Source organism: Ranitomeya variabilis, chromosome 5, assembly GCF_051348905.1.
Source record: "Ranitomeya variabilis isolate aRanVar5 chromosome 5, aRanVar5.hap1, whole genome shotgun sequence".
In the NCBI taxonomy this organism is placed as follows: Eukaryota; Metazoa; Chordata; class Amphibia; order Anura; family Dendrobatidae; genus Ranitomeya; species Ranitomeya variabilis.
Window position 1 is genome coordinate 544,162,940 of NC_135236.1, and position 13,830 is coordinate 544,176,769.

At 44.2% G+C, this 13,830-nt stretch overlaps 1 protein-coding gene across 3 annotated transcripts in view; it reads right to left on the minus strand.

The window, feature by feature from the left end:
* Positions 1 to 13,830, minus strand: part of LOC143776448 (E3 ubiquitin-protein ligase RNF14-like) — a 97,474-nt gene that overhangs the window by 25,353 nt on the left and 58,291 nt on the right. The window contains exons 1-4 of one of the 3 annotated variants that reach the window (XM_077265856.1): positions 13,034 to 13,195; positions 11,913 to 12,013; positions 6,111 to 6,290; positions 4,336 to 4,487 (exon numbers count right to left, since the gene is read on the minus strand). In XM_077265856.1, the coding sequence (XP_077121971.1) occupies positions 4,336 to 4,487; positions 6,111 to 6,264 (306 nt within the window). In that variant the 5' untranslated portion in view covers positions 6,265 to 6,290; positions 11,913 to 12,013; positions 13,034 to 13,195. Of the gene's footprint in view, positions 1 to 4,335; positions 4,488 to 6,110; positions 6,291 to 11,912; positions 12,014 to 13,033; positions 13,204 to 13,830 lie in introns of those variants that run through there. The other 2 variants (XM_077265854.1, XM_077265857.1) reach the window with 2 other exon arrangements.

Consider the following 13,830-nt stretch of genomic DNA (forward strand, 5'->3'; position numbering starts at 1 on the left):
GCGGGGGGCATTGCTTTTTGGATTCGGCATTCAAAAACAGATCAGGCGGGTACCGGCAAGCGCGTGGTTCTGGATAGAGTTGATGGGTCTTTGATGTGCCCAAAAAGGTGCTTGGAAGTGTATTGGAGTTTGTGGTCGGGTCAGGAAGGCCCATTGTTATGCCATAGTGGTGGAGCATTTTTATCTCGTTTTCAATTTATTGCACTCCTCCAAGTTGCGCCTTCCACTGGATAGGTACGGGTCACAATCTTTCAGGATCGGGGCTGCTTCTGAGGCTGATAGTCTTGGCCTGGGAGGGGACGAGATTAAGCGGATAGGCCGGTGGACTTCGGGCTGCTATTTAACATATGTGCGTCACTAATTGCATTAGGGCACTGTATAGGGGTTGGGATTAACGGTTTCTGTTGTTATGTATTTCAGGTCGGGATCCACATTTGGCTTGGATTTTTTGACACCCTTTTGTGTATTGGCGGGCGCTTTGGGCTGACGTGAGGCCAGACGGTAGGCAATTAGGCTTTAGCAGGGATCAAGTTGTCGTTCGGTGGTTAGGGTTTCGAGGGATGGTTTGGAACAGGGTTTTGTCATATTTTTCCCGAGCCTCCCGTTTGGATAGTGCACCCTACATTTTGGTGGTGCACTTGGGGGGGAATGATTTGGACGCCAAACCTGTGAGGGAGTTGATCAGGGACATTCGTTTCGACTTCCTCCGGTTGTGGACGTAGTTTCCAGGGGTGTTGACTGTATGGTCTGATATTGTTCCCCAAAAAGAATGGAGGTTAGTCCGATCTGTAAAAGGGATTAACAGGGCTAGGGTGAAGTTGAATAGGGCCGTGGCAAATTTTGTTTCCAGGAATGGGCTTATAAGTGTAAGGCACTTTGAATTGGAATTGGGTGTTGGTAACTTTTGGAGAGAAGACAGGGTTCATTTAAATGAGACTGGAATCGATTTGTGGGCACCGGCAATACAAGAAGGAATTGAGAGAGTATTGGCAGTGTTGGGGCACTCACGAGCCTGTAAAATTCCGGACAGTTAAAACTGTGTTGGTTGATCTGGCATTTGGTTACGGGCTCTGGACGGGGTTTTTACCCTGGGAGCTGGTTGGTGGTTAGTCTTGAATTATGGTGCCCTCGAGCTGGTGGTGCATGGCTGAGGGTAAAGCGGTGGTCGAAGTTCTTTTTGTTTTTTTTGCCAAATATTTAAGCCAGATCTTTCGGGAGCTCCAAGAACCCTACCCTCATTTTTTGCATAAAATTGCATATTTAATATTTAATGTTTAAAGAAATTATTTATGTTATTGTTGGTTAATAAACTGGCCACTGTGGCCAAAATTATCCAAAAGAATTTAATGTGTAGTGTTTTTATTTTAAAGGAGTGGTGTTTTCCCTACACGGGTTAGTGCGTAGTGGAGGTGGCAGGTAGGAGGAAGCAATATTGGCCATACGCGGTCATGTGCTGGTGTACACATCTACCCAGAGACTCAGTCACACCATCCAGATCTTCTCATACACTAGCTACAGAGTGATTTCACCTATTGTGCGGCAATAAAATCAGCACTAAAGGGGACTTATCAATAACATTAATCATTGTAGATGTAGCGGCATAGTCCTGAATTTGAGTTGTCTCATTGTTCCAGATGGTTGGGTGTGGGTCCCAACTTCTCAGGACATAGAAACAGTTGAAGATAATGATGGAGCAGGGAGCCCTCAGATCTATGCTCCACCATTCCACTTTTGTAGAGACCGAAGGATGTACAGGCAAATGGAATGCTTATATGGTGGGCCCTGGAAGGGGGTTATCATACTGTGTGTGGAGGAATTATACTTTGTGGGAGGAATCATACTGTATGATGTTGTGCTATGTTGGGAAAATGTACTGTGCATCACCATACTGTGTTTGAAGAATAAACCTTGAATTGATCATACTGGGGAGGTGGGAGGGCGTACTATGGCGGCTTCATACTATGTGTGGAGAAAGTGGGAGCAACATACTGTGTGGAGATGTTGTGAAGGGGGCAGTAAAATTTGTGGAGGTTTGTGTGGGCATTGTATAATATGGTGGCCATCACACTGTGAGCTTCAATGTGTGTGTTGGGAGCATTGTGGGGGCTATGAGAGGAGTGAGACGTGGCATGGGCCAGTAGCCATAGGCAAGGTACTCGTCTCTTACGCCCCAACACGTTACATGAATATGGGGGTCCTGGCTTGGAGTCTAGACTTGTATTATGAGGGGTGCTACGCCCTTGCAGGCCACATGATGCCGGTGACTTCGGCTGGCCAGGACAGGATGTTGAACAGTTCAGTGAGGAAGACCACCACTCAAAAATAAATATTCTTTTACTAAACAGCATCTTGATAGGAACTGTGTACAGTAGGCAGAGGTTGCAATACTTTACAAATGCTTCCTTTAACACATACAGTATCTTTAACATCTTCACATTCTCCCTGTCCTTCTCAGAATGACTCAGTTCTATTTCACTCTGTCCTATATCTTCACCACTACCCAGCATAGTACTAGTATCCAGTAAGTGAGAGTCCTATTCTCAACCTGCGGTTCCATGTCCTCTCTTCCTCTTAAATTAACTAAATCTCCACTACTTTGCTTTTCTGCTTCTGATGCCTTGGAACGCTCACCCGGAGCACTCTATTCGTCTCACGGACTCTGTTCTGTCATGGACCGATATCTCTTTGAGTTATAAACTCAGGGTCGTACTGCTAGGCGTCCTGTTCCAGGACACATCTCCCGTTGATCACTCTGTCCTTCAGTCACTTCTCTCTCTTTTCAGGATCACGCTATCCACTGCTTCAGTCTCCACTCAAGTCAGGGACACCCACAGCACGCGGCTCTGCTGATTAGTCAGACCTTAGGTTTGCTTCTGTGGCACGCTGGGCCCTCTCTGACTTCCTGACAGGAAACTATCTCTGACCCTTCAAGTTTACCCCTCACACTCTTGGTTAGTGCCAAACATTAACCAGCACTCTCCTTACTGCCTGGTACAATACAATACCAACACTAATAACGCATTTCACAGTCCACATTATGCACCATAACAATACTTGGGTCTTCAAGGTTAATGTGGGCAGTATGTTCATCTCCTTACAGAGGTATCAAACTGTGTGGAAACACTAAAAGGTTACGCTATTTGCAACATTCAATGTAGCAGATATAAAGGATGGGCGAGGTTAGCACAGTGGCTTATTGTAAAATAATAGTTGCCGGGGTGAAATGTTCATACTGCGGTGGTGTCACTCCTACCTATCATTAAAATTTGGGGGGCATGCATTAGGTGGACTGTTTGAGAGGGCGTCAAAAGAACACCATCTGGAGCACAAAATGTAACAGCAATGTCTAAACACAGGAGCAGGGTTTTTAATTATTCTATTTGAAATATACTTTTTGTGTAATCTTACAAAACCTAATGATATGTATGAAATGAAATATTTCATTATGAAGGGCCCTGTCAAGCTTGGACACGGGTAACTCCAGCTTACGACACAGCAAGTTAATACGAATGGATGGAAAGCGGGAGGAAGGCCCTAAAGGTAGGATGGGACACCTCCTGACACCAACCTATGCCTGTCCCTAAGCTCCCCTAATGCCCTATGCAAGTTCTTCCCGCCGCCGCCAAGTGCCTAGTACCTGACATTCTCCTCTCTTGACCTTAGCTAGTGCACTGGCCAGCAAGGATGCTAGCCTCACCATAGCAGATGGTATCACAGAGGGGAAGAGATGAACAGGGGACAGACAAAAAAAGAAAAAATACCTAGGTCCGGCTCTGCTGTTATATTCCACAGTAGCAGAAAATATAGCACCAGGAACCAGAACTCTCACAGCAGCAACACCACCATTAACAAGAGAGATCCACACCCACAGCTGCATAGAATAACTCTAAAACTGAATTTAAAGGGAGATGGGAGTGGTTACTAACCAACATCAGCTGATCAGCCTAAAAGAACTGCAAGAGGCTGACATTAACTTTTGCTGGACCAAAAAGAAAAAACAACATTTACATTTCAGCAGACCCAGAGCTGCCATGAATCCCTTAATGATACTTGACATGCTACTTTTAAGGGCTTGTTCCCATAACTGCATTATGGTTTGCTGTTGTAAGGATCCATAATATTGTGCCCATAGACTGTTATGGGTCCATAGTGTGCCATGTCATTGGAGGGAATCTACAGTTTATACAGATTCCATAAAAGTATTTATGCCAGGTTTCAACGCATATGGTCTGTGTTTTCCCATACAGTACTTTTAACAGCCTTTGAGGCAATTAAGAAATGCACCAATTATATAAACAGCTGTATGTAATCCTGTTATAATAAAAGAAAAGTAACCTGTTTTGGTGAAAGCCACTTGCAGCTTAGTGTGAAATCCGGGGGTGCAGCGGACGGGTAATCTGGGGGAAGTTCAAAGTTCAGCACAATTGGCGGCAGGAAGGACACAGTGTTCTCAAAGTTCTCCGCAAATGAATTTGTTGCCCTGTTGCCTTGATCAAAAAAAATTAGAACAAACAGCATTAGCTTTTAAATGACTGAATATATGGCCGCATCATGTTTACCATGTTCATAATGTAAGGTGTAAGGTTTATACAGTGAAAGGACGTATATTGTATATGGTTAAGGGGAATTATGGCAGTCAAGGAGACCATGTGATTTGCATTGGAACAATATGTCTATCATGAGAGGCTTTAAGCAGAGACTTAAAGGGAACCAGTCACATGAAAAAAACGCTACTAACCTTCAGATACGGGGTTAATCTGCAGGTTAATAGCATTGTGAACCTGCCCAGCGCTAGCATTTAGACCCCCACTGCCGGGAGGAAATTAACTTTATTCTCCCCTAGCAGTGTTCTGGCTTCAGTCACTAGGGAGTCCTGGTATGGATTCAGTAACCACACTATGTAAAGAGAGCAGCGTCCGTAAACATGCCCCCGGCACTGACTGACAGCAGCTCAGCATTAGGGACAACTATCAGTCAGTGCAGGGGGAACAGTTACAACCGCCGCTCTCTGTATACAGAGCGGTGACTGAAAAAGTGCCAGTGCTGCCCCCATGACTGGAACCTGAACACTGCCGGGGGGAAGGATAAAGGTAATTTCCACCTGGAAACATGGGTCTAAATGCCTGCACCGGGCAAGTTCACAACGCCATTAACCTGGAGATTAACCCCATATCTGCAGGTTAATAGCATTTTTTCAGGTGACAGGTTCCCTTTAACTATATGGCATGCAGATGTAGCAATCGTACCAGTCTGGCTGCCTGAAGTCAGCCTAAGGTCTCTCCTACAGAAGCATAAACCGATACTATGCATGGCACATGACAGGGGACATGTTGTTACAGATTGTTCTTTGTAGCCCTAGAGCTTGGAGTTAGGCGTGTCGCACTACTGCTATCATGAGATTATTATTGCTGTCATCAGGGACATTGTGACTGGCAAAAATGACATTGTGGCACTTACAGTTTATTTAGAGGTATGCTATACATACTTAGGATGGGTCATTTATTTGGGGGTAGTCCTAAACTGTCATACTTATTTATGGGCAAAGATTTTACAAGCCATACTAAACTTAAATGGGTTATCTGGGACTATTTAATTTTTCCAATAGGTATAAGAACTCACAGACAGGTAGTTGATAACTACCTGCCTGATGTGTCGATGTCCGTCTCTGCAGCCTCAGCGGAGTCATAGACTGCTCCTGCAGTTTACAGTGATGTCACATCAACAGAACAGCTGCTTCTCTTCCGCCCTGCTCTGCTGATGAAGCATGACTGCCCAGGTCATAATGATTGACAACCGACTCCCCGCTACTTAACTGTCAATCAGCATGACGATGGCAGCATTAGTATGAAACTAAGGCAGCATAATATACATACAATACACTATATGATAATAGTGTTTATTCACTTTATAATGAGTACATACAGAAATATCCATGACACTCTCATATGCAAATTTATGTATATGTGTCAGATTAGATTTGGACAATATACAGTATTTACTAAGTATCTTCTCAAAATGGTCGAAAACAAAAGTCAGTTCTGCCAAACAGATTAGCTAATGCATTTGTGAATCTGCTTAATTCTAGATGCTGCTAATATCCATATACTCACTTTTTATGGATATTACAAATTCTGAAGGTAACTCTAGACACAAGTGAATTTCCCCCCCTGGAGCAGCATCTTTCCTCTTAAATTCTTCTTCAGAGTAGATACTGGTAAGGGCTAAAAGTTCGTCCTCTTGTGCCTCCTGGTCTTCTCTTGACATTGAAGAAGTGTGTATACTGTAAAATACTACGGGGGTACACACACAGCACCAAAATGAAGTTAGAATCCATAAACTTTGACACAAACTTAGAAAATACTGTTGGTACTAATGATAAGGTGAACGCATCTCAAGCAATCATGCTCTTAGTCAGCAATGACATCTTATTTTTTCCAAAGTATTTGGTTATGTGACATATTAACCTCTTAAGGACCGAGCCATTTTGTAGGTTAATGACCAGGCCTCATTTTTTAAATGTATGCGTTACGTCAGTTAATATATAGCATTTCACACATGTCTACTTTACATCAGTACAATTTTTTAAACATATTTTTTTTTCTTAGGAAGTTAGAAGGGTTAAAAGTTGATCAGCAATTTCTCATTTTTCCAACAAAATGTATAAAACCATTTTTTTATGGACCACATCACATCTGAAGTGACTTTGAAGTGCCTATATGACAGAAAATACCGAAAAATGACAACATTCTAAAAACTGAACCACTCAAGCTTCTCAAAACCACATTCAAGAAGTTTATTAACCCTTCAGGTGCTGCACAGAAGTTAATGCAATGCGGATGGAAAAAATAAACATTTCACTTTTTTTTCACAAAAATTTTAATTTAGCCCCCAATTTTTTATTTTCACAAGGGTAACAGGAGAAAATGGACCTCAAAATTTGTTGTGTTGCACATTTTCTCCTATGTATGCCGATAACCCGTATGTTGGGAAATACTACTGTTTGGGCGCATGGCAGGCCTATGAATGAAAAGAACACCATTTGACTTTTGAAGTGCAAAATTGTTTGGAATCATTAGTGGAATGATGTCGCGTTTGGAGAGCCCCAGATGTGCCTAAACAGCGAAAACAAAACACAACTGACCTCATTTTGGGAACTAGACCCCTCAAGGAATGTATATAGATGTGTGGTGAGCACCTTGAACCAACAGGTGCTTCACCAAACTTTATAACGTAGAGTCATGAAAATAGAAAATCACACTTTTCGCACAAAAATTTTCTTTTAGCCACATATTTATTATTTTCATAAGGGTAACAGAAGATAATGGGTCACAAAATTTGTTTTGACATTTTTTCTGAAAAGCTGATACCTGATATGTGGGGCAAAACTACTGTTTGTGCGCACAGCAGGGCTCGGAAGGAAAGGAGCACAAACTGACTTTTGTAGTGCAAAATTGGCTGGAATCAAGGAATTTAACCAGATGTATGGTGAGCTCCTTGAACCCCCAGGTGCTTCACAGAAGTTGATAACGTACAGCGTGAAAATAATTTTTAAAAAATCCCACAAAATTGTTCTTTTAGCTCCAAATTTTTTATTTTCAACAGGGTAACAGGAGAAAATGTGGGGGGAAAAATGACTGGAATCAAGAGCGGACCTCATGTCGCATTTGGAGAGCCATTGATGTGCCCAGGGCCGGCGTTAGGGGCAGGCAGACCAGGCAGCTGCCTGGGGCCCCCACTCCCCCAGGGGCCCCCACTCCCCCAGGGGCCCCCAGCTAGCAGCAAATCACGCAGCCGCTATGGGGCCCCTGTGAGGCAGGGGGCCCGCCTGCTGCCAGCGCCGACTCCCCCGCCGCATTGAACTGTACCGGCGTCTGCTGGTACAGTTCAAAGCAATGATGGAGGAGAGAGCGTCACCTGACGCCCCCTCTCCCATCATTCCCCGCTCTGCCTCTGACACAGCGGGTGCGCGCGCACTCACTGTGTCCCAGGCAGAGCAGCTGCAGCCGCCGACACAGGAGCAGCGCGCAGCGCGGGCACGTGTGGAGAGGTGAGGAGCTTGTGTTTTGTTTTTTTTTTCTTTTTACTGGACGGGGAGAGGAGAGGGGAGGAGAGGAGAGGGGAGGGGGGATGTGAGCTGTGGTGTACACCACTGGGGGCTGTGCTGTATACTACTGGGGGCTCTGCTGTATACCCTGGGGGCTCTGCTGTATACCCCTGGGGGCTCTGCTGTATATTACTGGGGGCTCTGCTGTATATTACTGGGGGCTCTGCTGTAAACCCCTGGGGGCTCTGCTGTATACCACTGGGGGCTCTGCTGTATATTACTGGGGGCTCTGCTGTATACCCCTGGGGGCTCTGCTGTATACCCCTGGGGGCTCTGCTGTATATTACTGGGGGCTCTGCTGTATATTACTGGGGGCTCTGCTGTATACCACTGGGGGCTCTGCTGTATATTACTGGGGGCTCTGCTGTATATTACTGGGGGCTCTGCTGTATACTACTGGGGGCTCTGCTGTATACCCCTGGGGGCTCTGCTGTATACCCCTGGGGGCTCTGCTGTATATTACTGGGGGCTCTGCTGTATATTACTGGGGGCTCTGCTGTATATTACTGGGGGCTCTGCTGTATACCCCTGGGGGCTCTGCTGTATACCACTGGGGGCTCTGCTGTATATTACTGGGGGCTCTGCTGTATACTACTGGGGGCTCTGCTGTATACCCCTGGGGGCTCTGCTATATACCCCTGGGGGCTCTGCTGTATATTACTGGGGGCTCTGCTGTATATTACTGGGGGCTCTGCTGTATACCACTGGGGGCTCTGCTGTATATTACTGGGGGCTCTGCTGTATATTACTGGGGGCTCTGCTGTATACTACTGGGGGCTCTGCTGTATACCCCTGGGGGCTCTGCTGTATACCCCTGGGGGCTCTGCTGTATATTACTGGGGGCTCTGCTGTATATTACTGGAGGCTCTGCTGTATATTACTGGGGGCTCTGCTGTATACCCCTGGGGGCTCTGCTGTATACCACTGGGGGCTCTGCTGTATATTACTGGGGGCTCTGCTGTATATTACTGGGGGCTCTGCTGTATACTACTGGGGGCTTTGCTGTATACCCCTGGGGGCTCTGCTGTATATTACTGGGGGCTCTGCTGTATACTACTGGGGGCTCTGCTGTATACCACTTGGGGCTCTGCTGTATACCACTTTGGGCTCTGCTGTATACCACTGGGGGCTCTGCTGTATACCACTGGGGGCTCTGCTGTATACCACTGTGGGCTCTGCTGTGCACTACTGTGGGCTCTGCTGTGCACTACTGTGGGCTCTGCTGTGCACTACTGTGGGCTCTGCTGTGCACTACTGTGGGCTCTGCTGTGCACTACTGTGGGCTCTGCTGTGCACTACTGTGGGCTCTGCTGTGCACCACTGGGGGCTCTGCTGTATACCACTGGGGGCTCTGCTGTATACTACTGTGGGCTCTGCTGTATACTATATGGAGGACTATGGGAAGAGTATAAAACTATATGGAGGACTATGGGGTGTGCATTTTACAATATGGAGGACTGTGGTGCACATTATAATATATGGAGGACTATGGGGTGTATTATACTAAACAAGCAAAATGCTGCATATTCATTGGGTGATTGGATTGTTTATGCCGGAATAAAAATCATTGTTCTCAGCAGCACATCGCCAGTATAAACTTTAGATGTGCTGCTGATAACATGATCCTGTATGGTGATCTGTTAGTGATCTATTAGTGATGGTTCTGTCCCATCATTCTTTCTCAGATGGTGGAAAGAGGCCGGGAAACAAGCGTCCAACGACTTCAGTATTGTCGATCACACTCGTTTAGCGGCCTGAGATCAGCGCAGGTAAATACAACCGAAATGCTTCTGTGTGATGTGCAATATGTTAGCATTTGGGGCCCCATTTTAAACTTTGCCTAGGGCCCCACTTTGCCTAAAACCGGCCCTGGATGTGCCTAAATTGTGGAAACCCCCCAGAAGTGACCCCATTTTGAAAACTAAGCTACTCAAGGAATCTAGATGTGTGATGAGGATCTTGAACCCCCATGTTCTTCACAGAAGTTTACAAAGTGGAGCTGTGAAAAAAAAAAATCATATTTTCACACAAAAATGTTCTTTTTGCCCCAAATTTTTATTTTCACAAGGGTAACAAAGGAAAATGCACCATACATTTTTTTACATTTCTCTTGAGTTCTCCAATACCCCATATGTGTTCAAAAACGACTTTTGAGGCACAGTGCAAAGATCAGAAGAGAAGAAGCACCATGTTGGAGTTTAGATTTGGCTGGAATGGGTTGAGGGTGCCATGTCACATTAGCAGGGCCCCTGAGGTACCAGAACAGCAGAAATGCCCTTATGCCTTATGCCCTTATAATTTTACAAACTATACCTCTCAATGAATTAATCTATGGGTGCAGTGAGCATGTTGACATCACATGTGCCTCACAGAAATTGATACCAATGGGCAGTGAAGAAAATAGTTACATTTTTACAGCTATCCAAGAAGTATCATGTCTCCTTGCAGAGAGTGACATGTTCAGCATGTCGAGATGAGGAGACTTAAAGCCGCAATGCTCCTCTGGGAAATATGCAAATTGTCTCTTCAGAGAGGAAGAGGTCTAGAACTCTAGTGCCACCTATTGGAAGTAGCAATCCTAACAGTCAATGTCGACCCTTTAACGAGTCTTGTCACATGACTTATGATAAAAGCCAAACCAGAATTTCAATTTGCAGACACTGTGTTTCGGGGTACTGCCCGTTGTCAGTGCAAAGTGGAGATCTGGTTTGGCTGATTGAGAGGTGTCTGACCGGGATCCAAGAAGTATCGTTTCTCCTCGCGGAGAGTGACATGTTAAGCATGTCGAGATGAGGAGACTTAAAGCCGCAATGCTCCTCTGGGAAATATGCAAATTGTCTCTTCAGAGAGGAAGAGGACTAGAACTCTAGTGCCACCTATTGGAAGTGGCAATCCTAACAGTCAATGTTGACCCTTTAACCGAGCCTTGTCACATGACTTAGGAGAATAGCCAAACCAGAGCTCAATTTGCAGACACTGTGTTTTGGGTACTGCTAGTCCTCTTCCTCTCTATCACAGCGATGAAGAACAGACGTGTTTTTAGGATGCAAAGGAGACAAACACATGAATAAGGCATAACATGGCGTATTAGCACTGAGTGCACTTAGCACATAAAGAAGTAGCACATTGTTCAGGTTGTATACTGTTAATGGTAAAGTTATAGTCTGGTCTGCCGCAGCCACTCTGGTAATGTACAGGACCCAAGGGCACGCAGCCAAGTGACTCAGCATTTTAGCAATGAACTTGGAATGTGTCTTTGGGATTTTCCAGACTTACGTCACTAAATCTAATTATTCTAGGATGGAAATATCTGTAAAGTACTATCCTACATTTGCCAATAGTGTTCTAATAATGTTTGCAAATAATTATATTTGGTGCATTTGTCTGCCACCTCAAGACTTTCATACATGTATGCCAGTATTTTACACATAACAAAGGAACAACCATTATAATTACTGTGAAATATTGCAAACATCTCACCAGGCGCAAATTACTTTACCACCATTTTAAAATGTAATTTTATAGATCATCATATTAAAAACATAATAAAGCCAGATCTATACACAGATGAAATATGTGGGTGAACCAGGCAGGGATTAATAGTAAAGATATTTGATCCTACTTGATTATCCCTTATATTTTCTGTATATGATTGTTTATATTGTGTGTTTTTATTATGCCGATTAGTAAAATTATATTTTAGTATTTATAATTGGACCTGTGGATAATTTTGGCTTTCTTCAATTCATTGTGCTTTGGAGACAAAAAATTATACGCAGTGATTTAAGGATTATTTTACTGTTCTTACCAAAATGATTGCAGAATTCTGGCAAGATAGAACCAATAAGGACATAAGAAGATCTATTTTATTTTTTAAACATTTTTCTCCATCTTCCACAACAGTTTTGTCTAGAAAAGAGTTGTGAACGTGTCAAATTTATTACCAATGTTAACGACATTTTGAAACAAAATATTGGAATAAATAGTGAAGCCGTCATGAGATGGAGTAAGAAATAGTGTCTCACATGCCTGATAAATTCTACAAAATGTATCGAGACATTTTTATAAAATCATCTTACAAAAATATTAAAAAGAATCCCATATTAGGCTCTGTGCACACAACTGATTTTATCAAACAAGTGCTATCTGTGGTGTTCACAGATAGCCCTAGTACCCATGATATTTTTTTCCTTGGGCTGAGCGGTTCAGGGAAAAATATTGGACACATGCAATTTTGATTCACGTGTAGGATAAAAATTGGCAATGTAAGTCTAAGGGTTTGTGAAAACAATCGGACTGCGCTTCGATGACATCCGAGTGCAGTCATATTTTCATGGTCTGACAGAATAGAGAAGGTGAAGAACTTTTTTTTCTCCACATCTGAGAATAACTGATGCCACTCTGATCAGAGTCTGCTCAGAAAAATCGGACCATTATTCTAGAATGGAGAGAAAATGGCCGTGTGACCCTATCATACTACTTTTCTGGCTCTGAGAAATATGCTTGATGTTAGTAAATAGAAACGGTGTGTATTTCCCCAGGCTGAAAACTAACACAGGCCAAATACTTCTCACATTGCAGTTTGTTACATTGTTATTGTGCAGTACAAAGGACAGAATCTGTTCCTGAGCCTACAGAAGTGACGCTAGCCCTTCATTGAAAGAAAGCAGAGCTGAAATATAGTGATGAACCAAATACAATGCACATGCGTTCTATACAGATAAAAGAGATGCCATTTGTTAATACCACTTATGAATTAACTGAAAAGTTGATAAATAGAATGACAACTATCTTCCTATTTGTCATTTTTTTAGTTTGCCATAACCCCCATTAACGGCTGCAGTAACAGGGCTGGTTTCTGATCCTTGCTGCCCATGGTTCGGTAGCGTGAATCAGCTGTCTGGTTCCCTTTAAATGAATGTTTCTTACCGTTCTTTATCGATGCCCCCGTAGATGTCAGATTTCCCTTTAACCTGTCACACAATGTCTTGTAGTTAAGTGTTTTTGTGTCTGAATAGGGAGGCAGACTGTGAACTGTACAGAAGAGGCTTTTCGTTAGAGAGCTCGTAACTGCGATCCACAGGGCGAGACTGCAGAGCTGTGCCCCCCGCCCAAGTAACCCACGTCACTAAGGGCTGTCCCAGGCTTAAAGTGATAGTGCTATGTAATACTATACAAGAAGTGATCTCACCTGCACACACGTCACTGGCTGCTTTACCTGTTACTCAGATTTCAGGAAGACACAGCACATAATGTGGACCATTGGCAGGGAGGGGCAGTATCACCTGTCACAGTAAATGGTGTGCTTCCGGTAGGGGTGGACACAGACAGAAGAGGGCTCCTGTGCAAGAACAGTGTATGGGCCTTCTACAGTCCAACTGTGACACACGCTGCGTGCTGCTTTAGAAGTGTTCATGGGTCACATTATCTCTTGGGCGCCTGTGCTGCACAGGTTGCACCAGTGTTGTGTCCGCCACTCCTCCTAGAAGGGGTTAGCAGACAGGAGAGACCCCTGTGCAAGAACAGTTTTGGAAACTTCGCAACTCATCATAATGCACCCATTTATGTGTCTGTGATCGAAGCTGCTTACTGCTTTGGAGGTGGAAGTGAGCATCATTAACCCTTTAGCTCCAGTGCATTTGCGGTGCAGTGATGGTATGTCCTCCCCTGGATCATATATGGAGTCACTTTAACTGTGGAAGAATATTCTGTTCAAATTCATATTT